At 44.9% G+C, this 26720-nt stretch overlaps 1 protein-coding gene across 4 annotated transcripts; it reads left to right on the forward strand.

The window, feature by feature from the left end:
- Window positions 1–934: 934 nt before the first annotated feature.
- MEP1A (meprin A subunit alpha) lies at window positions 935–23742 on the forward strand. Of its 4 annotated transcripts, none has more exons than XM_082215759.1 (14): window positions 935–1785; window positions 3886–3910; window positions 4010–4063; window positions 4929–4969; window positions 5067–5142; window positions 6061–6178; window positions 9244–9419; window positions 11739–11960; window positions 12125–12262; window positions 14824–15039; window positions 15964–16437; window positions 19028–19201; window positions 20232–20424; window positions 23340–23742. In XM_082215759.1, the coding sequence occupies exons 1-14, from the start codon at window positions 1759–1761 to the stop codon at window positions 23476–23478; spliced, it is 2073 nt and encodes a 690-aa protein (XP_082071885.1). In that variant the 5' UTR covers window positions 935–1758; the 3' UTR covers window positions 23479–23742. The 4 variants fall into 4 exon arrangements, with proteins under 4 accessions (XP_082071885.1, XP_082071884.1, XP_082071886.1 ...); XM_082215758.1 differs by lacking the exon at window positions 935–1785 and adding an exon at window positions 3220–3797; XM_082215760.1 differs by lacking the exons at window positions 935–1785; window positions 19028–19201 and adding an exon at window positions 3220–3797.
- Window positions 23743–26720: the final 2978 nt, after the last annotated feature.

Consider the following 26720-nt stretch of genomic DNA (forward strand, 5'->3'; position numbering starts at 1 on the left):
AGGAGGAGTGGGGGGCACGATGATGGGGAGGCAGCTGAAGGCGGGATCCGGGGAGAGGAAGAGTGGGAAGCGTCGCAGGGGAGGAAGGGAGGGGGCTTCATGCCTGCGCGGAAAGGGAGCCGCCTGCTTCGTCGCTTCCTCGTGCGGGAGGAAGAAGATGCAGCAGATGCGCGGGGCGGGGCGGGGGGAGCCAAAGCAAGGCTGCAGAAGAGAGGAAGGGGGCAAGGCAAGGTTAGTCGTTGCCGGGGGGGGGCACGGAAGAAGCTCGAAGCAAAGGACACCAACGTGCGCCGCGGGTTCTGAAATTGCGAAGGAACCCTTTGCAGAGACCCTGGGAGATTCGCAGCGGCCGAGCTCTCTTTTCCAGAGGAGCCCCCGCCCGGGGGGGGGGGGCAGCCGCGATGGCGCCGGCCGGGTTCGCGCTGCTGGGCCGGGGCGCTCCCCCCGCACTCCTCTTCCTCCGCCAGTGCCCCCCCCCAAAAAAAACACGCTCCCCGCACCGAGCCCTTCCAGCATCCAAAGCAGATTTGCAGGCTCAAAGCAAGTTCGTGAGAACAAAAATTGCTGAGCAACCAGAAAGTGTGATGTTCAAAAGTTTAATTTATCCGCTCTACATTCAAATCCTGAGTAACAAATTCTAAGTACTATATGGCGCGGGAGGAAAATATGGCAAGGAAAAAAATTGTTAGTAGCAGGCATCGGCGTAGGCAGGATTCTTTAAGGGAGGGTGAAATATACTCAGTTGCCCAGTGATTTCATGCTCTTTATTGCAGCTCCTAAAACAGTGAATGCATGCCCCCCCCCACCTCAGGCTTTATAAACATTATTTACACAATGGGTTCCTTCTGATTGGCTGATTCTGCTTCCCTCCTGGAGCTTGATTGGTCTTCTCCTGCAGGCCAGTCAGGTGTTGCATTCTAGGACCCTACCATAACACCCCTCCCCTCTATGTTCCCCTGGCACCCGGGAGGTTAGCATTCATAGTCGCCAAGGTACGCCGGGTGCCTACCTATGCGCTGTGGTCAGGGGTGTCCCTCGGCGGGGTTTCTGGTTCTGGCTCTCGTTCCGGCGCTACCGGCTGTGACCGGGGCCTTTTGGTCGGGCGCCGCCAGTCTGCTCAGTCATGGGTCTGGTTCCTGTGGCCGCTCAGCCTCGGGGGTCACCCCTGGCCTTACTAGTTCTGCCTCCCTTGCCTGCTCCTCCTGCTCATGCAGGAGAAGAACCCAGGAAGGATGATTCAGGTGGACAGCTGTGTTGATCTGACATAGTCATAATAAATAACAAGATGAAAGATGAAAAAATCTTTTTAAATAATTCCAGTGCCACCTTAAAGATCAACTAAATATAAGCTTTCAAGATATGTTGTTGTTGTTTAGTCATTTAGTCGTGTCCGCCTCTTTGTGACCCCCTGGACCAGAGCACGCCAGGCACTCCTGTCTTCTACTGCCTCCCGCAGTTTGGAGTACCACTCTATTCCAGACCACACCTGGAATACTGTGTCCAATTCTGGGTGCCACAATTTTGGAAGGATGTTGACAAGCTGGAAAGTGTGTGGAGGAGGACCATGAAGATGGTCAAGGGTCTGGAAAGCAAGCCTGATGAGGAACGGTTGAGGATGCTGGGCATGTGTAGCCTGGGAAAGAGGAGGCTGAGAGGAGATAGGAGAGCCATCTTCAGATATCTAAAATGCTGTCACATGGAGGAAGAACTTTCTCACAGTAAGAGCTGCTTGACTCCCAGGAGAGGTGGTGGACCTCCATGGAGGTTTTAAAGCAGAGATTTTTGGTATGTCATGTTTCAGCAATGATACATTCAGATCAGCCTCAGTGCTCTAATAATACAGTACATGCAGATCCCACTATCTGAACACAATGCATTCTCAGGAAATTGTTAGGTAATGATTTCCATTGATTCCTATGGGAAAATTTATAATGCATTCATGACCACAGAATGTTAACCCCAAGATGACAAAAGAAACATTGGGGAAACCCTCTGCAACCTTCAAAAAGGCAGACAAGGGAGGAAAAAATGTTGTATTATTACTCCAATCTCTCCACCCCCTTCCTCCCCACTCCCTTCTGGTTTCTGGAAGATTGGCTGCTGTGGACCAGCAATTCACAAAAAGGTTGTTTAAGGCTCTTATTCTTTTACACGCACAGGTCCGACTGTTTGGATATCTGTATGGCAAGGTTTCGTACAACAAGAGTTTGGATAGCCGGCCTTAATTGTTAGTCATTCAACTAACTTGCTAGATGCTGCCTGTGATGTTAGCGTGCAGCCTTGAGCAGATGGGGCACTTTCACACCCACTGTCACTGTGATTTTCTGATTTTCAGAATCTTGAGCCTAGCTAGGATGCATCAATTACAGGGGGAAATAGCAAGATCCCACAGACTCCCAAGTATAGAGATATGGGTGTCTTCACCAGTGTGGTGCAGTGGTTCAGAGCGGTGGTGAACTGGGTTCGTGTCTCCGCTCCTCCACCTGCAGCTGCTGGGTGACCTTGAGCCAGTCACACTTCCCTGAAGTCTCTCAGCCCCACTCACCTCACAGAGGGTTTGTTGTGGGGGAGGAAGGGAAAGGAGAATGTTAGCCGCTTTGAGACTCCTTAAAGGGAGTGAAAGGCGGGATATCAAATCCAAACTCTTCTTCTTCTTCTTCAAAGACCCCCACCCCCACCCCCGATGGACAAATCACTCAACAATGTCTTGTTGAAGGGGAAGCAAGAGGGAGAGAAATACAGGCAGCACTGGGCCGTGTTCCTGTTACTTTTTAAGGAGAAGGAAGGATGCAGAAGGGCCGACAGTGGAGTCACTGAGCCCCGAGAAAGCATTTCAGAGGAATATCAGGATCCTGAAGATACATAAAGGAAAGCAAAACCCCCAGCTGGACTATATATTTAGCACTGTGGTTAATGGAGCCCGATTTTAAGCTCCAGGGTAGTTATTAACAAGCTCCCTGAGGAGACTGCTCTCTCTGTTAGTCCCTCTCCTACTATCAAGAAGGAACTCGCTGACATAGTGTGTGGGACGCTCTGCCCACTCAGCCAGTGTAATCACGTTTCATAGGACATCTAGAGCACTGGAGGTCGGCAATGGACACTGAGTTCAGATTTAATCTTATAGTCATAGGATTCTGTTTGCTTCTGTGTTGTAATTACAATATTAATTGAATTTTGATTTTGCAAGAAGTTCAAAATGAAACAAGTAAAACACACCAGGCAGCCAATAACTCTACATGCATCTAAAAGGTCCTCATTAGCTTCTTTGAACTCACTATTACTTACTAACCTGGGTGGACTAGATGATCCTCAGGGTCCCTTCCAACTCTACGATTCTATGATTCTGTGAAAGAGGACCGCTGTAATCAGAGTCTTTTTGTAGGAGATTCTCTTCTATAAAACAAGATTTTAATTCCATTGATGTTGTGGAATAGGGACTGACAGGCAGGCAGATGGCAGCAATAGTCAGAACATATTTTGGCTGGCTTTTTCAGGATGGATTCTAACTGAACTCTGCTTGCTTTTAGCACACCTCACCTGGGTTCTGCAAAGCAGCGCAGAGAAGCCTTGACATCTCAGCTGCTTTGCTGAGATGTTTCTGCCTCTGGTTTTGTTAATGTTCAATGAGGGGTGGGAGGATAAGCTCCAAGCCTCATTTAAAAGTGTTTCTGCGACAAGCGGCTTTGTGCATTGACAAGAAGGGATTAGAAGGTCTGTTTCTTTCTGCCATGGCTTCTAGTACAGCTTTCCAGTTTTTCAGTCTCACTGTGCTTTTTGCACATTGCGCCTCATTTTCAGTAAGTTTCGATCCAGCGACACTCCTCCCTCTTCGTTGCCTCTTTCGGTGATTGCTAAACACAATGAATAATTTTCCTTCTTTTTTAGGTCGACCGCTTACTACCGGATGATGGTAGGATGCTGGAACTCATTAAGACGCTCAGAGTAAAACATTTTTTATTTCGTTTACTCTTTGTGTCTGAAACTTAATATTATTACTTGTATTGATTAGATGCTGATGCCGATGCTGGTGAACTGAGAAAGGACATCCCTGAAATAAATTCAGGTGGGTTGCAGTGAGACAGTTAACACTTGGATAAACATACTCCCAACCCCAAAAAACTTTTCTTTTTCAAATAAAGTTGGCTCTATGAATATTTTGGCACTTTGCTCTGCTCCTTTCTTTGGCATTCTTTGGGTTTGTGGTGTGCAGTTTGATGTGTGTGTTGGGGTAACACTCCCAAGATCCAAAAGCTGAAACCGTATTCTCTCCCTGCCCCTTGGATAAATGTTCTTGCTGGCCGAGAGATCATTTAACTGTTCGGATAAAACTTTGAAAAGAATCCAAAGGGAATATTCTCAACAGAATTCAAGAAGTTTACCTAGTGGACATGTTCTTTTAGCCATGGGTTAACTCCTTTCATCTCTCCTCTGAATGTGTTTCTTTTCTCCCAAGTTTTAAAAAAACTTCAAATATTTTTGAGCTTTTCAACAAAAGTTGTGTGCGTGTGTTTCCCACACCCCCTTCTTAAGCAAAATCAAAGCAAAACAAAGCAAAGCAAAACCACTTACCTTTGAAAGGAAGATTGGTACTCTGAGTAGGAAATGAAGATTATGAACACGCACAGAAATGGCATTTACAGTTAAGACTTTCTTTTTGGAAGGAAATGCGAAGCAGTCAGGACCTGGCAGGGAAGGTTGCCTCGGAAGGAAGAGAGGCCCCGTTAGAAGCCATAAGTGAATTTAGAGTGGTGTTGCTAAACGCATATGGCCATGTTGCAGATATTAGTTTGGTGCGCTTTGAATAGAATTGTTAGTCATGTTGTGAGTCTTTATAGTAAGCATATTCAAAGAGTGAACACATTATTTTAAATATCTGATGAATCATCTTTTGCATTTTGATTATGCCATCTTTTTTTATTTTCTTCTAGCTGCTGGACTCACCCTCTTCCAGGGGGATATTGTACTGCCTGTAAGTGTTGTTGTTGTTTTAGGTCATACATTTTTTCTTCTTATTTGTGTGCCCAAAGGTAAAGCATCTAATCTTAACCTTTCTCCATTTTCAATAGAGAAGCCGTAGTGCGCTCAGAGATGAGGCTTACCGATGGCAGTTCCCTATTCCGTTCATTCTGGGTGACAGCCTTGGTAATACAGCCTTTGTATCACTACAATACTGCCGGGGTTAAAATCTGATCCTGTTGTGATTCCTCTAGCTGTGCCTCCTACATTGCACAGGGGTTGGACTAGATGACTCTTGGGGTCCTTTCCAACACTACAATCCTTTTATTCTATGACTCGGAAGATCCCTGTCCTGCACAAATAAATAACTCAACCTGTTAAGCAGTTCCTCTGAACAATTCCCTGCCTTTTACGGAAAGGTAATCTGATGTCCCTCTTTAAACTGCAGTAGTCATAGGAACATGGGGAGCTGTCTTACATCCTAGGCCAGGGATCGGCAACGTGCAGCCCATGGGCCAGAAGCAGCCCATGGAGGCCGTTTAACCGGCCCACGAGCCACCCCAGAACCGAGCTGCCCGCGCGCTGCACTAAACTGGTGCAGTGGGAACTCACTTCTGCAGCGCCAGAAATCATGGGCACGCTCGCTTGTGCATGCGCGCATGCAATCCAGCGCGATCCAGTCCACGGAGGGATCTCCACGGGACCGATCCGTCTCAGGCAAGATAAACCTTGCCGACCCCTGTCCTAGGCCGGTCCATTGAGCTCAGTGTTGCACACTGAGTGGCAGCAATGGCTCCCCCAGGTTTCAGGCAGTGGGCCTCATCCCCACCTGGGGATGCCACTCGGGGTTGGGCCTGGGACCTTCTGCATTCCAAGCACAAGCCCTGCTCCTGAGCTAAGGCCATTCCTCTCCGTAGATTTGTCCTGGTCTGGTGCATGGAATGTCTTTTGTTTTGTAGCTGTGTGATTTGTGCTCATATTGTATTGTGATGGCCATTGGCTATAAACAATAAAAATGACTGATTGATTGATTGATTGATAGTGGCAGTCAATCAATTTCTCATTGATTCTCATAGATTTCTCATGAACTGCTTTTTTTTAAAGATCTGAATGCCAAAGGGGTAATTCTTAGAACGCTTGAAGGATTCCAGTTAAAATCCTGTGTGGATTTCAAACCATATAATGGGGAGCAGTCGTATATAATATTTCAGAAGTTAGAAGGGTAAGTAAAAACACATTGGTGCTTGGGGTTTTTCTTTTTTAATTTTTAAAATTAAAAACACATTTATTCAAAGGTTGCACTGCCATAAAACCACAGAATGATCACCTCATTTTCCAGAGACATTTAGGTAAGGGGCAGTGAATCATATTGTTCTAGTTTCTTCCAAAGAGATGGAAGCTTATGAAATCTTGGCTGTGAATCATTGCTCAAGTACTCTCTTGTTTGGACAATCTTGTAGAGATAGGCAACCTGTGAATTTCATTTTCTCTCAATTCATCTAACTTCAGCAGCGAGGTTGTTTGTTTAAGTTGCATGAAAATTTGTACACTTTTTGTATGTAACTTTGTCTAATAGAGGCACTTTTGCAAGCAGCTCCCCCCAGCAGCTCCCCTATAAAGCTGCTTGAATGATATTTTCACCCATATTTGCTTTTTTGTGTGCTCTTCCCCCTAATATACAAAAGCATTTTCTGTCTGGAGAAGTGCTTTGGCTGGCCATGCTGGCTTGATCCCTGAGACGCTGCACCAGAACACAACAAATAAGCCTATTCCTGTACTTCCTTCCACCTTCCTGAACCTGCTTTGCTCCTCCCTCCTCTGCCTCTAGCCTTGTGTGGAATGGAGATTTCCAGCTGTACCATCACCCTTCTAGTTGTGCAGATAAGGTGAATGTGTTGGGGGTGGGGTGGATCTTGTGTGCTCACAGCCTCATGGAAAAAGAAAAATGGAGAGGAATGATAAAAGGGCAGAGGCAGAAGGAGGGCCAGAGAGTGAGTTTGCAGAGGACATAAGGAGGACTCTCCACCCCTTCAGATACTTTGCCATGAAGGGGACGTGCGGATGGTGGGAGGAAGTGTGGTCCAGAGGAAAAAGGAACATGGGAAGAGTCTGGCTGCTGGATCCGGCCAAACAGGGCTCCGCATGTCAGAGGTTATTGAGCTACTGCATCTGTATTGCAGGGGGTTGGTCTAGATGACCCTGGGACCCATGTCCTGCTCTACAATTCTATGGTTCAACAAAACCAGATGACAGGAGCTGGCCTTGATACAGCCCATCACTATTTCATTTCTTTTCTTTTAAAAACTGTATTTTACATGCAGTTTGGCCCTATGAATGCTGAATACAAAAATAAGAGGGAACCGGAAGGCAAAGGAATAATTAAAATTAATTTTTTTTAATTTATTTTTTTGAAAATTCTTTTTATTTTATTTCTGACATATACACCAACATAAAAAACCACAAACAATCCAAAAAGGATAAAAAAGAGGGGGGGAAAAGAAATAAAGCAAAATACAAAGGCACAAAAAAGTCACATAACAAAAACATTAGATTCATACTGTTTTGTTGAACTGACTTCCCTCCACCACGATTTGAGCTATATCCCAATGTTTTCTTCTGCAGTATCTTTTTACCACTTTTATCTCTACATCGCAGGTTTTATGTTACACCTACTGCAATTTTAATATTTCCTAAATTTGTTTCCATGTATGATATGAATTTGTTCCAATCATCAATAAATTTTGTGTTTTTCTGATGCCTGATCTTCTGTGTCATTTTTGCTAACTCTATATACTCGAATAACTTAATTTGCCATTCTCTGATAGTTGGGATGTTAGGTGTTTTCCAATTTTGCACTAGCAATATCCTGGCTGCTACTGTTGCATATTGAAACATGGTTTGATCTTCCTTCTTAATCTCATCTCCGACCATTCCTAAAAGAAAGGCTTCAGGTTTTTTAGGGAAGTTATATTTCAAAACCTTTTTTAATTCATCGTAAATGAGACCCCAAAACCTTTTCACTATTTCGCATGTCCACCACATATGGTGGAAATCACCCTCCTTATTTTTACATTTCCAGCAGGTTTTGTCCCCTGTTCTATACATCTTTTCTAGTTTCACTGGAGTGATATACCAATGATACATCATCTTTTCCATATTCTCTCGGAGTCCAGCACATGCTGTGAATTTCATATCTTTATTCCAAAGTTTCTCCCATCTATCATAATCCAAATTGTATCCCAGGTCTATAGCCCATTTAATCATGACCTCTTTCCCCTCTTCGTCCTTGGTGTCCCACTCTAGTAGTTGATTATACATTTTGGACAAAATTTTGGTGTTTCCTTCTATTATTTCTACCTGGTATCTAGATTTTTTCTCCTTCATCCCTCCTTTTTTATGTTCACTCCAGAGGGCATTAATTTGGTGATATTGAAGCCACCCCGTTAGTTTATCCTTTAATTCCTCATATGGTCTCATTTTCCATCCCTTATCTGATTTAACCAGAAGGTCTTCATAGGTCCATCTTGGGCTTTCCATGTTTAGTTTTTTGATTGTCAAGATGTCAACCGGTGATAGCCACCAAGGTGTGCCCCCCTCTATCAACCTTTTATTTCTATTCCATACTTCCAGTAGCGCCCCCCTGATGACATGGTTGGAGAATCCCTTGTGCGCCTTTTCTTTATCCTGCCATATATACGCATGCCAACCAAATCTGGCATTAAATCCCTCTAAATCCAGCAAATCCGTGTTTCCCAGGGTTATCCAGTCCTTAATCCAACACAAGCACGAGGCCTCATAATATAGTTTTAGGTTCGGGACAGCGAACCCGCCTCTTTCCCTTCGGTCTGTGAGCAGTTTAAATTTGATTCTTGCTCTTTTCCCCTGCCAGATGAATCTGGACAGGGTCCTCTGCCATTCTTTAAACATTGTCGTGCCCCTGATCACTGGGATGTTTTGAAATAAGAAAATCATTCTTGGGAGGATGCTCATTTTAATGGTAGCCATTCTTCCTGCCCATGAGAGTTTTAATCTACTCCAACTATCTAGGTCTTTTTTGATCTCTCTCCAAGTTCTATTATAGTTGTCTTCTACTAGGTTTATATTTTTTGTGGATATCCAAATACCCAAGTATTTCACCTTTTTCACTAATTAAAATTAATTTAAAAGGTGTAGTCAAAAATAGTTACAAATTGTTATTGGTTTCCACATATAAAGAATGTTGTCCAAAATGAAAAGCTGAAAGTTTATCCCTGTCAAGCACCTTTACTTTTCATTTGCGTTTTTCAGATGTTGGTCTAAAATTGGAGATGTGAAAGGAGGCCAGAACCTTTCTGTTGGTGCAGGATGTGACACCAAAGGCATCATATCTCATGAGATCTTACATGCTTTGGGACGTATCCATGAGCAGACACGGCCAGACCGAGATGATTATGTCGAGATCTGGTGGGATCACGTGCTTCCAAGTGGGTGTTCAGGCCCTTGAAATGGGTTGGGATGTGGACATTGCAGCTGCCTTGTTTCTCCTCCTGCAGATGCCAGGGGAAATGGGGGAAAGTCCTTTGGAGAACAGATGGGTGATTGATCTCGCCTCTGGTGCTATGTCTTATTCCTCTGCCTTATACGAAACATTCATTCAAGAGAATATACATATGCATGCTCAGCAGTTAGAACAGGCATAGGCAAACTCGGCCCTCCCGATGTTTTTTGGGACTACAACTCCCATCATCCCTGACCACTGGTCCTGTCAGCTAGGGGTCATGGGAGTTGTAGTCCCAAAACATCGGGAGGGCTGAGTTTGCGTATGCCTGAGTTAGAACAATTGAAATGGTTTATTGTCAAGAAATTTGAAGCTACTGAAATGGCTTTACAATTGTCCATCTTCCTAAGTGGTATTATTATTATTATTATTACCCAAGATTGGTTACAACAATGTAAAAATACAATATTAAACATTTTGTAAACGCCTTTAATTTCATATATCCCTAAATATACTGTAATATTCACACATTATATGCCCACAAAACCAGGCTTTCTACTAAATGTAACTCAACAGACAATCCCAATTCTCTGATTATTATATATGTATGATGCACATGTTTTCAAGAACTAATTTGTTACTTTTGTGGTCAATTTTTTAAAAAAGTTTAGTCATTAGCCATAACCAATTACCAAAAATTAAATTAAAAACAAAATTGAATGGCCCTAGGATCTTCAGATGAAGAGTGGTATACAATTATTATTATTATTATTATTATTATTATTATTATTATTATTATCATGAAGAACAGTCTGACATTTGCAACACAATTAATCCCATTTAGCTTAATTAAAGTACATTCATGCCTTGGCTAGTGACAATTAAAAATGACAACTTTTCATTATCCTGGAATCATTATTGAAAAGTAAGTGATCCATATTTTTAATTCCTGGCTATTGGCCACCATGGGAGTTGTAGCCCACAGCAGCTAGAGGGCACCATGTTGGCGGTCCCTGTTTCAAAATATTGTTTATTTACACCTTGCCTTTTTCCCTGTCAGGACTCAAGGTGGCTTACAGCTAAAAATAAGCAAATCAAGTAAATAAATAAAAATATTTAACTAACTGACCAACTGTGTCACAGATAGCTTGGTTCTGCCCCCCCCCCCCAAATCTTGACTTTGCCCATGCCTCTACCTGAAGAGACAGACATTTAAACCTGGTTTTTATTTGAGCAAGGTGTGCAAGGAAACATACATTATAGATCAAAATGAAGGCTTGTTTTCTCCTGCTCTGGAGGGTAGGACCCAACAAGGGCTTCCAGTTACAAGGAAGGAGATTCTGACTAAATATCAGGAAGAACTTTCTGGCAGTAAGAGCTGTTGGACAGTGGGAGATTGTGGACTCTTGTTCCTTGTAGACTTTTAAGCAGAGGTTGGATGGCCATCTGTCATGGATGCTTTAGCTGAGACTCCTGCATTTCTGGGGGTTGGACTAGATGACCCTAAGGTCCCTTCCAACTCTACTGTTTTATGATTCTATAAGAACTGGACTCAAATATTCATGGGGGCAGGGTGAAATGTCTCGTCCCTTGACAATGGAATTGATCTTTGGGGAATCAAAATTCTCAGACTTTTTGAGCATGCCCATTGGTGGGAGGGTCTTTCTAAATTGCCCAAGAGTTTGGTTGTTTGTGGCACTGAACATTCAGTTACAAGTGGCCCTGGACTGTTGAAGGGAGCCAAGATTCGTAGAAGTAGAAGCTTGGCTCCCTTCTGTAGTCCAAGGCCACTTGTAACTGAATGTTCAGTGCCACAAACAACAAAACTCTTGGGCAATTTAGAAAGAAGATTTGGAAAACCCCTAAACCATGGTAAAAATATAGGCTGATGTGTATTAGATTCCTGTTTATATGTTTTTCTTGTAAAAGCCATGTGCACTTTTTTAAACATTCTGGCGTGACATTTTCATGCATATTCCTCTGCAGTTGAAAAACAGTGCTTTCTCGTAAGAGGTAACAGCAGTGAGTTGATGGTTGATGAGAGATTTGAAACTGTGAACTCTAGCAACATAGTTCATGCTCTTAACTAGCACACATTAGTTGAGGTCATAATTTTTCTACACATATTTGTTCAGAGCGTGACACCCCCCCCCCCAAGTCATCTTACGAGTCGAAGGTGGCAGCCATGGCCCTGAGGAAATCATGGCATCCTGTTCCATAATCAAGTCAGCTGGCAGAGCGTGGATTGCAAGCCCTTTCCGAGCACTAACAGAAAGTAACTGTGTGGTGTTTATTCTGCATGCAGATCAAGAGTACAACTTTAAGAAAGTGGTTGATGACGATATAACAGACTTGAATACTCCTTATGATTACGAGTCCATCATGCACTATGGTCCATCTTCATTTAGTAAAAATGAAAGCTTAAAAACAATTACTACGAAAATACCAGAATTTAATAACATTATTGGCCAACGCTTGGATTTCAGCACTTCTGACCTGGAAAGACTCAATCGAATGTACAACTGCAGTAAGTCATGATGAGACAGTGAAATTTGCAGAGTGAAACTGAATCCATTGCCTTTGAATAAAACTGATTAAATGGTTTTGTTAAATGGAAATGGGAAAGGCACTTCTCTTTAGTTTTTAAATATTTCTTTCTGTATTTTTACTCTCCCCTCACTCCTGCCCCAGCGAGAACTGTCACCCTTTTGGACCAATGTGATTTTGAGTCAGCTGATATATGTGGCCTGGTTGAGAAAACCAGTGGAGATACCAGCTGGATTCATAAGAAGAGTGGCCAAGACCATACCCTCTCTGGACGCTGCAAAGGTAAACTGGGGACAATCCCCTCCTTCTTTCATGGGACCAGTTCTTTGCTTCTTGGTCACTGTGTTATCTCCTGCTGACTCAGTGGAAAGTCTGTCACAACTCTTGGCTTTGCCATTTTCCTGAGCTTCCGATCATCTTGGCCCAAAGTGAAGTGGAAGACATGCCAAATGAGTCTTTAATCCAGACAGCGGTTCCAGTAGTTACATTTTATACTTCTAAGAATAGTCTGAGACTAGTCAATTAAAATGTGCAAAACTAACGTAAGGAGCATTTGCAACAGGAGCAATTGCTTCCAGTTCTGCACTTCTATGATCCTAGATTTGTTGTGTTCATCATTCAAGTGAAAGGGAATTGAATGAGGCCACTTAAGGAGCTGGACTCTGGCAGCTTTAATGCAATGAAGTTTTTGTGGTGTTGGAGAAGGACCACATTTGTGTCAGCAGCAGAGTGTCCTGTTCAACCCCCAAGTGAAAGAATTGGACTCCTTGATGCCAGACTTGCATCAATTTATTGTTTTGCATAGAATCTGTGTGCAAAAGAATAAAAGGACAGAAACCTGACTCCACAAAAGAGATGCCAGGGAGAGAACCGTCTTGCAGAAGGACTCCATTCTGGGTGACCCCAGTGCTGCACCAGATGATACTGGAGAAGGGAAAACAGGGAAGCATCTGCCTCCTCCATTTGATAGAATTCACTGAACTTCAGATCTGTGGGGCTACTTCCGCTTCTGGAGCCTAGCCAGTGGCTTAAGCCCTGCCAGTGGTGAGGTGGGGGGTGGGCCTTTACTCCCCTGTCTCCCAGTTCACCCCCTCACATTGCAGCCAGTAGGTCAGAATTCACCACATCAGCTTGAGGGCTGGCATAGTTGAGGAACCATTTAGCAGGAGTGGCCGGGGGATGAGGATTCTGCAGATCCTCTACTATTCCTCAACACACACAAACACCCCCCCCCCGACCTGACCTCTTTGGTTCCCTCTGCAAGTGGGACCAGGGCCAAGTCACTGCCTCTCTGCCAGCAAAGCAGCCCTTTTGTCACATCCAACAGCCCTTGGCTGGATTTAGGGCTGCAGCCTTCATTGCATACAATTTAAGAAGAAGGAAAAGACACATAACTTGCCAATATTCATAGAATCATAGAATCATAGAGTTGGAAGAGACCACAAGGGCCATCGAGTCCAACCCCCTGCCAAGCAGGAAACACCATCAGAGCCCTCCTGACATATGGTTGTCAAGCCTCTGCTTAAAGACCTCCAAAGTAGGAGACTCCACCACACTCCTTGGCAGCAAATTCCACTGTCGAACAGCTCTTACTGTCAGGAAGTTCTTCCTAATGTTTAGGTGGAATCTTCTTTCTTGTAGTTTGGATCCATTGCTCCGTGTCCGCTTCTCCGGAGCAGCAGAAAACAACCTTTCTCCCTCCTCTATGTGACATCCTTTTATATATTTGAACATGGCTATCATATCACCCCTTAACCTCCTCTTCTCCAGGCTAAACATGCCCAGCTCCCTTAGCCGTTCCTCATAAGGCATCGTTTCCAGGCCTTTGACCATTTTGGTTGCCCTCCTCTGGACACGTTCCAGTTTGTCAGTGTCCTTCTTGAATTGTGGTGCCCAGAACTGGACACAGTACTCCCGGTGAGGTCTGACCAGAGCAGAATACAGTGGCACTATTACTTCCCTTGATCTAGATGCTATACTCCTATTGATGCAGCCCAGAATTGCATTGGCTTTTTTAGCTGCCGCATCACACTGTTGGCTCATGTCAAGTTTGTGGTCAACCAAGACTCCTAGATCCTTTTCACACGTACTGCTCTCAAGCCAGGTGTCCCCCATCTTGTATTTGTGCCTCTCATTTTTTTCCCCCAAGTGCAATACTTTACATTTCTCCCTGTTAAAATTCATCTTGTTTGTTTTTGCCCAGTTCTCTAATCTGTCACGGTCGTTTTGAAGTGTGATCCTGTCCTCTGGGGTGTTAGCCACCCCTCCCAGTTTGGTGTCATCTGCAAATTTGATCAGGATGCCCTTGAGTCCATCATCCAAGTCGTTGATAAAGATGTTGAATAAGACCGGGCCCGAACGAATGGAATTCGTTCCATTCCATTTGATAACTGAAGTGAATGAGGGCCTTGGAAGCCTTCGCTTGGTAAGAAGACTCTAACAAAGACCCTTAGCCCCTCGAAGAGCCATAATACCCAGGACTCTTAGGAAAGCCAATGACTGCTCAGCCATTTTAATACCATGAAGCAGATATGCCCCTAAGTGCTCAGTTTTTTCAAATTTTTGGAACCCAGCGAAAATAAAATTCTCAGTATTTGTAAGTTATAAAAAATTACAGACATTGTGATTCAGGTTGTACATAGCTCATTGGGCAGAGCATGAGACTCTTAATCTTGGAGTCGCTGGTTCAAGCCCCACGTTGGGCAAATGATTCCTGTATTGCAGGGGTTGGACTACATGATCCTTGTGGTCTCTTCCAGTTCTATTATTCTGTGGTTCTAAGAGGTAGCATATGCATAATAATGCTTGATACACCTTCAGTAGCGCTAGCTTCTTCTTCATAGATGCCGGCTATTTCATGTACTTTAACACCAGTTTTGGGAAGAGAGGCGAAACAGCGATTTTAGAATCCCGTATTCTGTACCCAAAGAGGAGAAACCAGTGTCTCCAGTTCTTCTTCAAAATGACAGGAAGCCTCTGGGACAGGCTTTTCATCCAGGTGGTCAAGGATGACGGCACCGGAGAAGTCCGCAGGCTGGTTAAAGCCAAAACATTTCAAGGTAATGTTGAAAACCAGTAAAAGATTTTTGGAGTGTTCTAAGCATACAGTGATACCTCGGGTTAAGAACTTAATTCGTTCCAGAGGTCCGTTCTTAACCTGAAACGGTTCGTAACCTGAGGCGTGCTAATGGGGACTTCTGCTGCCACTGGCATGCGATTTCCATTCTTATCCTGGGGCAAAGTTCTTAACCTGGAGCAACCACTTCCTGGTTAGCGGAGTTTGTAACCCAAAGCGTCTATAACCTGAAGCGTCTGTAACCCGAGGTACCAGTGTACCTTGTTTTAAGACCACAGCAAGATTGTATATCATTTTGGCAGTGACTGCAATGGCCAAGGACTTTGGTGGTCATATATTTGGAGCAGATTCTCACTCACGAATAACTCCTGCACAGGAAAAAGATATAGGAAATATGAGCAACATCCTTTATGCAGACTGTGCAAGTGTCTGTTTCACCAGATTTTCCAGGGTTCTAAAATGCACAGAACCCTGCATCAGATAACCACCTTCCATTTGGCCACAGAGGCAAGCTGCTTCTTCCTGCTGTCCCCTCATCAGTTTACTGCCTCTGTTAGTGGCACATGTGTGAATTATTCTAGGTTAATACAGCATTACTAAGAGCTGGAGTCAAGCAGCAATGGGTTCCAGGAAATAAGTTATGCTTTTACAGTTAATGGCAATTTTGCTATCAGCAGATACAGCAGGTTTTAGGGATAAATGAGTCAGATAATTTCTGGGTCATTCCACTTCTGCATATTTTGGGGGGTTGGAGTCTCTTTTGTCCAATTTCAGCAATAATGTGCAGGTGTTTAGTTTTTGTTTTTTTAAGAAGAATTCCACATAAAACTCTGATATGAGCGCCAACATGGTCATCTTTTTCATATGCCAACACAGAAGTCACAGTGTCTGTCTTTACTTCCCATAGGAGACAGCGACCATAACTGGAAAATTGCCCATGTGACTCTGAAAAATAAAATAAAATTCAGGTATCTCTTCCATGGCCTAAAAGGCAATCCCGATGACTCATCTGGAGGAATTTTCATTGATGACATCACCCTGAGTGAAACGCGGTGCCCCAGTGCCGTCTGGCTTATTCGCAACTTCTCTCATCTTCTTAGAACTGCCCCCGAAAACTATGCCATGCTCAGTCCCCGGTTTTATAGCTCTGAAGGCTATGGTTTTGGCATAACGTTGTATCCCAGAGGCCAGAGTGATTCTGCTTCGGCAAACTACACAAGGATTTCTTTTCACCTGGCTAGTGGAGAAAACGATGGTGTCCTCGAGTGGCCAGCTCTGAACAGGCAGGTGACCATCAAGGTGCTGGACCAGCATACCAATATCAAGGAAAGGAGGTCCATCGAGAGGAGCTTCACAACCGATGAATCACAGGTTCTGCCAGGTAGGTCGCTTCTGCCTGATAAGGCAAGAGGGGAGTGAGTGGTTCCATGTTTTTGCCTCCCTGAGATGCTGGAATACAAAATGTCGGAGCTTTTGCTCAAGATTACAAGCAAATGTCACAGAAGATGCTGAGAGTAAAATTCTTTAATTGTGTGCTGTTAATTCAGCAAAGGACGAATTTGCTCTTTAACAATCCAGGGAGACAGGGAATGAAGCATAAACTGTGATTTAAAAAAACCCGTCACAGAAACAAGTTTGTAACTGGAACAAATCTTTGGTATAAAATGCTTCCTTTAAGGCACATTGATACCTTCAGGTAATAATAATACTATGACATTTGAAGGACATAAAGCAACTGAAAGCAATATAGCAAATCACAGGAGGGAGCTGCTGCTGCTCCTCCTCCCTCTTGACATGCTCTGAGGGGGCAGTTGGAAAAGTAGCAGAAGCAGCAAGGAGGAAGCCATGAGGGGGGGCTAGCGGGGGCTGAGAATCTGCTCTTGGTGCCAGAGCTTCCCTCTGCAATGCCTCACTCATTCTTTCATCTGATTCATCCCCTGCAGCTTTCCCACCAAATTTGTTCTCAAGGCAGCATGCTAAAGTTAAAACCAACACAACGGCTTAACAAAGGAAGGGTATTTTTTTCTCCCAGCTAGAAAACTCTATCTGGAATTCAACATAGTGCTAAGTGGCGTATGATAAGGTTGCCAGACGTCCCCGTTTCCCAGGCACAGTCCCCGGATTTACAAATCAATCCCCTGGCAAAATCTATTTATAAGAATAATTTTTATTAACCGACCAATCACATCAAATCAAACCAAATTACATAAATTCCAAATTACACAGCCGAATTTTAAATTTTTGTTGGGGGTACCCATATTTCAAGTTCCGAAGGGGGTCCAATCATCTTCTTGCTTCTTGCTGCTGTTTTAATGTCCACAAATCTGACAATATGATGTTCACAGTACTATCCAGTCCTTTCTTGTTGTTTTTCCACATCTCTTCTTATTATTTTCATATATTTTTCCTTTCTCTTTGTGACCTCTGATAGTCTCCCCAAGCGGGTTAAAACAGTTTGTAATCCTGTGTGGATTTTTTTTTTAATCCAGTAGCCATATCCTGATGTTTTCCGTATAACATCACTTCCATAAATCAAAACAGTCTTAGCGTCATTAATCTTCACAAATCTGTCGCCTTTCTCAAACCTCTAAGGAGATTCACCAGGAATGCAGTCTGAAAACAAGTCCATTCTTCCTCCCGGCTATAAATCCTTCGGCAAGATGGCGTCTCTGAATTAATTGCTGTGCCATTCCAAAAGCTCTTGTTCCTACTCGATTTCCATAAAGCATACTTATTCATCCTGCTTGGGTCAGTTAGACCGATGGTTCTAATGAGGAGGGGTTCTTGGTTAATCACATAGAAGAAAAGTATAAAAGGTTTTCCTGCCCCGCCCCCATTCAGTCCCGTTGCCGACATACCCAGCCTTTGATGTATCTTCTTCGTAAAATATTCCTGTTGCTCCAACCCGTCATCTTCTTTTCACAGAGGTCCCTTCAATTAGCAGTCTTCACTCCCCTTCTTCACTTGAAATATGTGCATTTGCTTCTTTTGTAATTAATTATTCCAAATTACTGCAACTAGTGCGCAATCAGAGACAGCGTCCAGGAGAGCCGAAGTCCTCACGGGGGCATTCTGCCTAGTGCCCTCACCCCCTTCTTTCGAATTTGGGGGTGATTTATGAGCACAGCAGGCAAGGGCAGTGTTCCCCATCCCCTTGGGGCAACAAGGGAGGCTGCCTACTCCCATCACAGCCTCTTAATTACCCCGTGTGGTCCGGAGAGATGGTATTGTCGGCCATCTTCCAGTGCGCCCCCTAGTGGCCCCCATCCGCTGACAAAATCCATCTATTTAGCAGGAAGTTGAAAAGTGTCCCCGGATTTATTGAAAAAAATCTGGTACCCTTAGGGTATGAGCCTGCGAAGATGGGAATGCAGGACAGCTCTGCTTTGAAAAACTGTTAGTGGTTGTCATGTGTTTCCTTTTGAAAGTGAGCTGGCTTCTGGTGTCACAGGGAAGGCACTCAAACAGAAGGCCCGCCAAATTTCTGGTGTCCTGGGCACTCATGGCAAGGCCTCAAGTATCCAGGACCCAGATTATTTTTGGGCTTGCACTTCCAAGTCAGCCTAGAATCTAAGTTGCAATCCTTGCAGCTCCTCACAGAGTGGATCACATGGTCTCTCAGACTGTCAGCTGTCGGGCTGATGCCTCCTGGACCGACTGAAGTTTCTGAATGCTCTTCAAGGCCTGCGCAGGCAGCATTGCAGTAGTCCAAAGTAGGGTATGTGCACGTTGGCAGCTTAAAAGGCAGAGGTTGCTCCCCCCCCCCCCGCCTTACAAGTCACATTTGATAGGAAGCCTCCGAGGGAGGGAGCAAGACAGGAAGCCTGGGGAGGGAAAAGCCCCCCCCCCCGGCTCGGGTGCTCCTGGATACAATCATCACGACTATAGTCAGTCATGGGATTGCCGACTTAATTTAGAATTTGTGTGCAGAGAGCAACCAGTATTACTGCGTAATTTGTACTATTTTGTAGAACAAAACAATTCTTCCCGATGGGGGAAGCCTTCTCTTCTGGGGAAATTTGATACTTCATGCAAATGCCACCGGAGCATAGATCGAGGATGGAGCAATTTTGTGTCCCATGCACACCTAAGAAGGAGGAATTATCTGAAAAATGATGATCTTATTATCTTTGCAGAGTTTGACGGTATGGAAAAAGATTCTATTAGAAAAGGGAAAGCAGAGTCTTTTCAGTTTTGACTTATTAAAAACAAAGAACAAAAAGTTATTTTTTCTTAAGTAAGGAAAAGGAAATAACAGTAAAGTATTATTGGGGCTCCATTTGAGCTAAGATTCTACAAAACCTAGCATTCAGTTCCTGGGATTTACTCTGAAGAGTAATAGTAAAAAAGTGTTAGTGAACAAGTACATAATGTTTTTCATTCATCACTGAGTAGCCACACATCTGGAATTAGCAGAAAGAACCTCCAGGGAATAATAATAATAATAATTTATTTTTTATACCCTGCCCATCTGGTTGAGTTTCCCCAGCCATTCTGAGCGGCTCCCGATCGAGTGTTAAAAACAATACAACATTAAATATTAAAAACTTCCCTAAACAGGGCTGCCTTCAGATGTCTTCTAAAAGTCAGATAGTTGCTTATTTTCTTGGCATCTGCTGGGAGGGCGTTCTGCAGGGCAGGCGCCACCACCGAGAAGGCCCTCCGCCTGGTTCCCTGTAACCTCACTTCTCGCAATGAGGGGTAACGCCATACAAGTCTCATTTTTAGAAATTAAGCAATGTGCACCACTGTTCTCATTTATATAGATAGATTTTTATCCAATAGAGTGTGTATTATATATAACAAATGGCTCCAGCTTCTCAATATGTTTGGGTTTCTCTCCACCCACCCTCCGCAACCGAGGACTAGGATTCTTACAAACAGCCACCTAGTATTTTATGAGAAAATTACAATTGTGTATAAAGGTTATTTACCTCTTTTTAGTGCAACATTTGACAAAGACATTTAATTTTAGTTTGCATTGCTCAGCCTAGTTACAATTTTCTTTTCATTTCATTTCATTTTAACCTACTCTAACCTATGCATTCTGGTTTTTTGCTGCTGCTTTAAATAAAATTAAATAAATTAGTAGGTGTAAGTTTTCGTTTCAATTTTGGTTGAAAAAAATATGTGCCACATTTGTTTGGACCAGTCCTTTCTCTCTTTCTGAGTAAGATTTAACACATCTCAAGAAGACGGAACACATTTTCCCAGAAAAACGGCCTGTGGAACAGAATGACTCCCTGGAACGGGAAAAAAGATCAGCCTCTCTGGAAGACTGGCAGTCCTACCTGAGAGAACAGTGTGACCCAAATCCGTGCCAAAATGATGGCATTTGTGTAAAACTAAAAGGAAAAACAAGCTGCAGGTATCCTGTGCTTTCATGGCATTTTTTTTCTTTCTCATTTATGTGCCACATGATTAGATCACAACAACAACAACAACAACTTCAAAGGTAGACTCCACCGTGGGAGCAGGGCCAGGGTGGGAGAGTGCTAGAGTCCTGTCTACTCAAGTTGCATTCCAATCTGTTACCTCCAAGGATGTGGACAGGCTGCTTGGACGAGTGAAACCGACCACCTGTCTCCTTGTTCCTTGCCCTTGGCTTATAAAAGCAAGCCGGGAAGGACTGGGCGATGGGCTTCGTGGGGTAGTGAATGCTTCTCTCTGTGAGGGAGCCTTCCCAGACCCGCTGAAAGAGGCGGTCATTAAACCGCTTCTTAAAAAAACATCTTTAGAACCAGCCAATTTGGCCAACTATCGCCCAGTCTCAAATCTTCCATTCTTGGGCAAGGTGATTGAGCGGGTGGTTGCCGAACAACTACCAAGCACGCCTGGAGGATGCGGACCATTTGGATCCCTTCCAGTCAGGATTCAGGCCTCACCATGGGACTGAAACTGCCTTGGTAGCACTGGTCGATGAACTTCAGCAGGCTAGGGACAAGGGTGAGAGCTGTTTCCTAGTTCTGCTGGATCTCTCAGCGGCCTTTGATACCATCAACCATAACATCCTTCTGGACCATCTAGAGGAGCTGGGGGCACTGTCATACAGTGGTTCCGCTCCTTCCTCCTGGGTCGTGTCCAGAAAGTGGTGTTGGGGGATGAGTTTTCAGACTCCTAGGCCCTCACCTGTGGGGTCCCTCAGGGTTCTGTCCTCTCCCCCATGCTTTTTAACATCTATATGAAGCCTCTGGGAGAGATCATTAAGGGGGTTTGGGCTGGGTGTTCATCAGTATGATGATACCTAGCTCTATCTCTCTTTCAAATCAGAACCAGTGAAGGCGATGAAGGTCCTGTGTGAGTGCCTGGAGGTGGTTGGAGGATGGATCACGGCTAACAGATTGAGGTTGAATCCTGACAAGACAGAAGTACTGTTTTGCGGGGACAAGGGGTGGGCAGGTGTGGAGGACTCCCTGGTCCTGAATGGGGTAACTGTGCCCCTGAAGGACCAGGTGCGCAGCCTGGGAGTCATTTTGGACTCACAGCTGTCCATGGAGGTTCAGGTCAATTCTGTGTCCAGGGCAGCTGTCTATCAGCTCCACCTGGTATGCAGGCTGATACCCTACCTGCCCGCAGACTGTCTGGCCAGAGTGGTGCATGCTGTAGTTATCTCCCTCTTAGACTACTGCAATGCGCTGTATGTGGGGCTACCTTTGAAGGTGACCCAGAAACTACAACTAATCCAGAATGCGGCAGCTAGACTGGTGACTAGAAGTGGCCGCCGAGACCACATAACACTGGTCTAGAAAGACCTACATTGGCTCCCAGCACGTTTCCAAGCACAATTCAAAGTGTTGGTTCTGATCTTTAAAGCCCTAAACGGCTTCAGCCTAGTATACTCGAAGGAGCGTCTCCACCCCCATTGTTCACTTGAGGTCCAACTCTGAGGGCCTTCTGGTGGTTCCCTCACTGCGAGAAGTGATTTTACAGGGAACCAGGCAGAGGGCCTTCTCGGTAGTGGCACCCTCCCTGTGGTACGCCCCCTATCAGATGTCAAGGAAATAAACAACTATCTGACTTTCAGAAGACATCTGAAGGCAGCCCTGTTTAGGGAAGTTTTTAATGTTTGATGTTTTCTTGTGTTTTTAATATTCTGTTGGGAGCTAGCCAGAGTAACTGTGGAAACCCAGCCAGATGGACAGGGTATAAATAATATTATATCATCATTATCTGTTTTGCCTTTGCTTTTCTTGCAAAAATTCCAGCCCATTGATGTTGCACTTGGATAGGGAAGGGACTTTGTGCCAGAGTGCCTCACCTTTCTTTGAGGGCTGCACTGAGCCATGGACCTCTCGCCAAGAGCTGCAAGTCAAGTGGCCATAGCCAAAGTACAAAAGTGAGCATGGCCAAAAGAAATGTATTATTATTATTATTATTATTATTATTATTATTATTATTACTACTACTACTACTACTACTACTATTATACAAATTTGGGCAGAAAATTTGGGCACAAAAGCCATTTGTACTGCAGCAGGGGACGCATGGTCAGTAAAAAGCAGCAATTAATTTATTTATTTTTAATTTTTTATTAAGGAACAAAGGAAGAGTCCCAAAACTCATTTTAGTATCACAAAGGGGATCTACTGGAGCAGCCTGTTAAAAAAAAGAATTGCAGGGACCATGGGGGTGGTACATAAAACTTTGTGGCATCACAGGAACAGTCAATCATTTAAGGGGGTTTCTTAATTACAAATTTATGGGGGTCTTTGCAAACACACCAAAAGACTTGGCGGGGGCTCAGTTACAGCCCCTGGGGTGCCAGTTAGCAGAGGAAGGCTACTCTGTGTGCTCTTTGGAAGCATAGGTACAGCTTTTCTCCATGAAGCAATGTCAACAGAAGCTACACCTGTTGAATTTTCTCCTACCTGAGATCTACGGATGAAGGGTGGTATATAAATTTAATAAACAATAACAATAATAAATAGCATGCAGCTATTAAAGGCCCCAGAACACCATCCTTCAAGCTCTTAATTTAGCATTTACCTCTGTCCCTAAAATCTTGGCAGTCTTTGAAGCGGGCCAACATGGGCAATGGCAGTCTGGTTGCTCTGAACATGGAGACATGCATTGGGTCACAGCTCATATTGGGCTTATGGTGGTGACACATTTTCTGGTCTTTAAGACTAATAAGGGGCATGGAGGCTAACCTTTCCTTGAGGCAACGAAGCAGCTCCAAACTACCTTCCACTGGGAATTCCTGAACTCACATCAATGTTCAAAGAAGCCTCCTGTTTACAACCCAAGCTCCAAAATAGACATTTCCCCTTCTTCTGTTTACAGGTGTGCTACAAGCTGCCTCTTCTTCTACACAGGAGTGAGATGCCAGGTGACACATGTCCACTGGAACACCCTTGGCCTGTTAGCTGCTGGAGCTGTAGCACTAACCATAGTTACGATTTCCTTATTAGTTAGGCAATAGTCTTCCTTTTTCCAGAGTGTAGTTTTACAGTGATTTCATACTTTCCGTGAATTTTGTTGTAATTCCAACTCACCTGAACTTGATCATCTGAATTATGTGAAAGTGATAACATGATCACCTCCTGTCACCTCAGTCATGTGCTCCAAAACTGGAGGCCAAACAGGGAAGTGATAGAAGGTCCCGACTCCTTGTCTTGGTTTAACTTGACATAACAGATAACTGCCCTTAGAATCTCAATGGAGCATTAAACATGATTACGGCCTCTGTTGGAGTTCTGTTGATTTCATTGTGCAAGCAGAGTCTGTGGAGATGCGAGCAGATATTATGTGCCTGGTTTAAAAGGCGGAGGAGACCTCTTCAAAGTTGGCTTTGCATTCTTAGAGCGTTTGCACTGCACAGTTCTATTCCAGGCATAGGAATGTCGCAGTACCCTTTCTCCTTTCCTCCTAAAATGCTTTGCTGTTGGTTTTTATGGGTGTGTAGTCCTCAGCACCAAAGACAATGGGGAAAGGTTACTTGTGAATTACTGTTAACTCCAGATTAAAGTTGTGACACAATGTGTGGTACAATAGTTATCTATAGAATGCCAAAGGAATGAAACTGAGTTTCAACCTGAGTACTAGGGATGAAAAAGGTGCCTAGCTCAGCGGTAGAACTTCTGCTCTGCATGTAGAAGGCTTCATCGCCACAGCATCTCTAAGCAGAGCAAGGTGAGACCCTTGCCTGAAACCCTAGAGAGCCGCTGCCAGTCCATGTGGACAGCACTGGGCAGTACAGACCAGTGGTCTGACTCATTAGAAGGCAGCTTCCTATCATTACAGAAATGGATTCATAAGTTAAAGGCACCTTTTTTAGGTTTTCATCCTTTAAAAAGCTTGTTTTGTTTCTGGTTTGGTTTGCTTAAAAACACACTCTGCTTCTCAAAAGAAGGCCTCTTCTCAAACCTTAACCTTTGCGACGTGGGTGTGACCCACTTAGAAATAAGCTGCCTGAGCAGCTGTCGTGGAGGCCCTGGACGTTCTGGCATGAGAAAAGTTCACAAAGAGATAGAAGTCACACAGTGTTTCCAGTACGCCTCCAGTTTGGACCAGGAATACAGAGTAGAATAATAATGTTTTCTGGACTCCTACTCCGTCTTGTCAGTGCCAGTTAAGAGCCATCTCTGAATTTATCTGTGGAACTGACTGTTGTGGCATGTAGAACGGAACCACCTGAAGCAGCGTCTCCTGTGAACTGCGTACCTCAAGGGGAAACTGCTGGCATGAAACAAAAGCTGGCAAGTAGCAATTCAGCAACTATCTATAGTTGCTGTTTTAAAAGAAATGGTTAACGGAGGGCAAGGTGTTTGTTTAAACATGGTGCAAGCACCTTTTATTAAGTATGACCATAAATAAATATATATTTACATGTTTACAGAAAAATTAGAAATTTCCCCTTCATTTTAGTAAAGCAAGGTGTATAACTGGAAATTGTTCTCTACTATAAAAGTAAAGTGCTTTATAGAGGGCAGTTTACACAACTGACTTGCTAGTCCCAGTACTCTTTCTTAAGCAGAAGTCCTACTTCTTTCAGCTTCACTCTTTCCTGTGCAGGTCAGTGTAGCCTTGTCTCCTGGTGTCCCATCGGCCCTTGTGGGTGCCACAGGAATCCCGTCCTCGCCCCCTCAAGGCCTCAAAGCCAGCGTGGTGTAGTGGTTCAGAGCGGTAGTCTCCTAATCTGGGGAACCGGGTTCGCGTCTCCGCTCCTCCACCTGCAGCTGCTGGGTGACCTTGGGCCAGTCACACTTCTCTGAAGTCTCTCAGCCCCACTCACCTCACAGAGTGTTTGTTGTGGGGGAGGAAGGGAAGGGAGATTGTGGCAGGGGCGTAGCGTGAGTTCTCAGCACCCGGGGCAACGCAAGTAATTTGCGCCCCCTAACCTGGGGCAAGGCAAGTAATTTGCGCCCCCCCCCAACCCGCGAGTTGCCGCTGGCGCTGCCGCCCAAACGACGCCGCTTGCCCGGAGGAGGAGGGGGGCAGAGAGGCGAGGAAAATGCAACGGCCCAGCAGCTGCAGCAGCACCGGCGGAGGCGGGGCTGTGAGGAGGGGCTGCCTGGCGCGTCCTCCGCGGCGAGCGCTGAGAGCCGCTGCCTGCCGGGCGCCTTCAGCCTGGACGCGCGCACAGCTCGTCGGTTCCGCGAGACATGCGGCTCCGCTACAGCCTGCGCCCGAGGCTCTTCGGCGACTCCGGAGGCAGCGAGCGCGCCCCCCCAGATGTTGCGCCCGGTGCGGCCGGCACCCCTGGCACCCCCCACGCTACGCCACTGGATTGTGGGACGCTTTGAGACTCCTTAAAGGGAGTGAAAGGCGGGGTATCAAGTCCAAACTCTTCTTCTGTCCACCTGCCACGCTTTGCTCGGCCTTGGGCTGCTCCTGGAAGCGGAGCCCCCCAGCGGCCTTCAGGAGACAAGGCCTGTGCTGCCCAGCACCTTTGGAAACCGGAGGGAGTGAGGAGAGAGGGGATGAGCTGGGGAGGGAAAGAGGGGAAGCCACAGAGCCCAGGGGGAATTTCTTTTCCATAAAATGCCACTGCAGGGGGCTCTACACTGTGTGGTGGTGGGGGCTTAATGGTAGTGCAAATTACAATCCAGACTGAGACTCCAACAGGGAGCAAAAGGTGAAAACACATTATGCCCCACATATGAGGGTCCTGATGCACATCAGCCCCTTGGGCCTGCCATTTAGTGCTGAAAGCAGCCTAATTCATTTCAGTCAGAACATGTTTCACATTTTTCAATTGGCTGTTGCAATGCAAATTGCTGGGGTTTGTCTGTGGTGCGTCCGTGTTTCCACATGCGTATCTGAACATCAGTTTTCTTCCAGTGAAGTTGGTATTTTATTGTGCTTTGTGAGAACAAATGCATTGTTTGGCTCAAACTTAACTGCGTTAGCTTCTTGAGCAATTTACTTGTGCTTTGTACTAGCAAGGCCCTCAAACCACCATTTTGTAGGAGGGCCCACAACAGTTTTTCTGATTTTCCAGATGTGCCTATATGTATGAAAAGTTTGGGCGGTCCTACTTCAAACATTGCAAAAAGCACAAAAAACAAACCCACCCAGAAATGCTACAATCCAGCAAGGAACTCATTTGAGGTCTGGATACCTACTTTGCTGTGCTGTGTCTCTCACTCTGCCCTGAAAGCCAGAGCGCCCAGTTGCTCTGGCACATCTCCTGGTCCCATGACTGCAACAGGGCTGGGGAAA

The sequence above is a fragment of the Podarcis vaucheri genome, assembly GCF_965113315.1.
Source record: "Podarcis vaucheri genome assembly, chromosome: 3".
NCBI classification, from domain to species: Eukaryota; Metazoa; Chordata; class Lepidosauria; order Squamata; family Lacertidae; genus Podarcis; species Podarcis vaucheri.

Coding starts and splice junctions, on each gene's coding strand:
- MEP1A (XM_082215758.1), top strand. CDS start 3,624: ATGAGGGGTGGGAGGATAAGCTCCAAGCCTCATTTAAAAGTGTTTCTG. Junction 5,143..6,060: donor CATTCTGGGTGACAGCCTTG/GTAATACAGCCT, acceptor TTTTTTTTAAAG/ATCTGAATGCCAAAGGGGTA. Junction 16,438..19,027: donor TGAATCACAGGTTCTGCCAG/GTAGGTCGCTTC, acceptor ACTATTTTGTAG/AACAAAACAATTCTTCCCGA.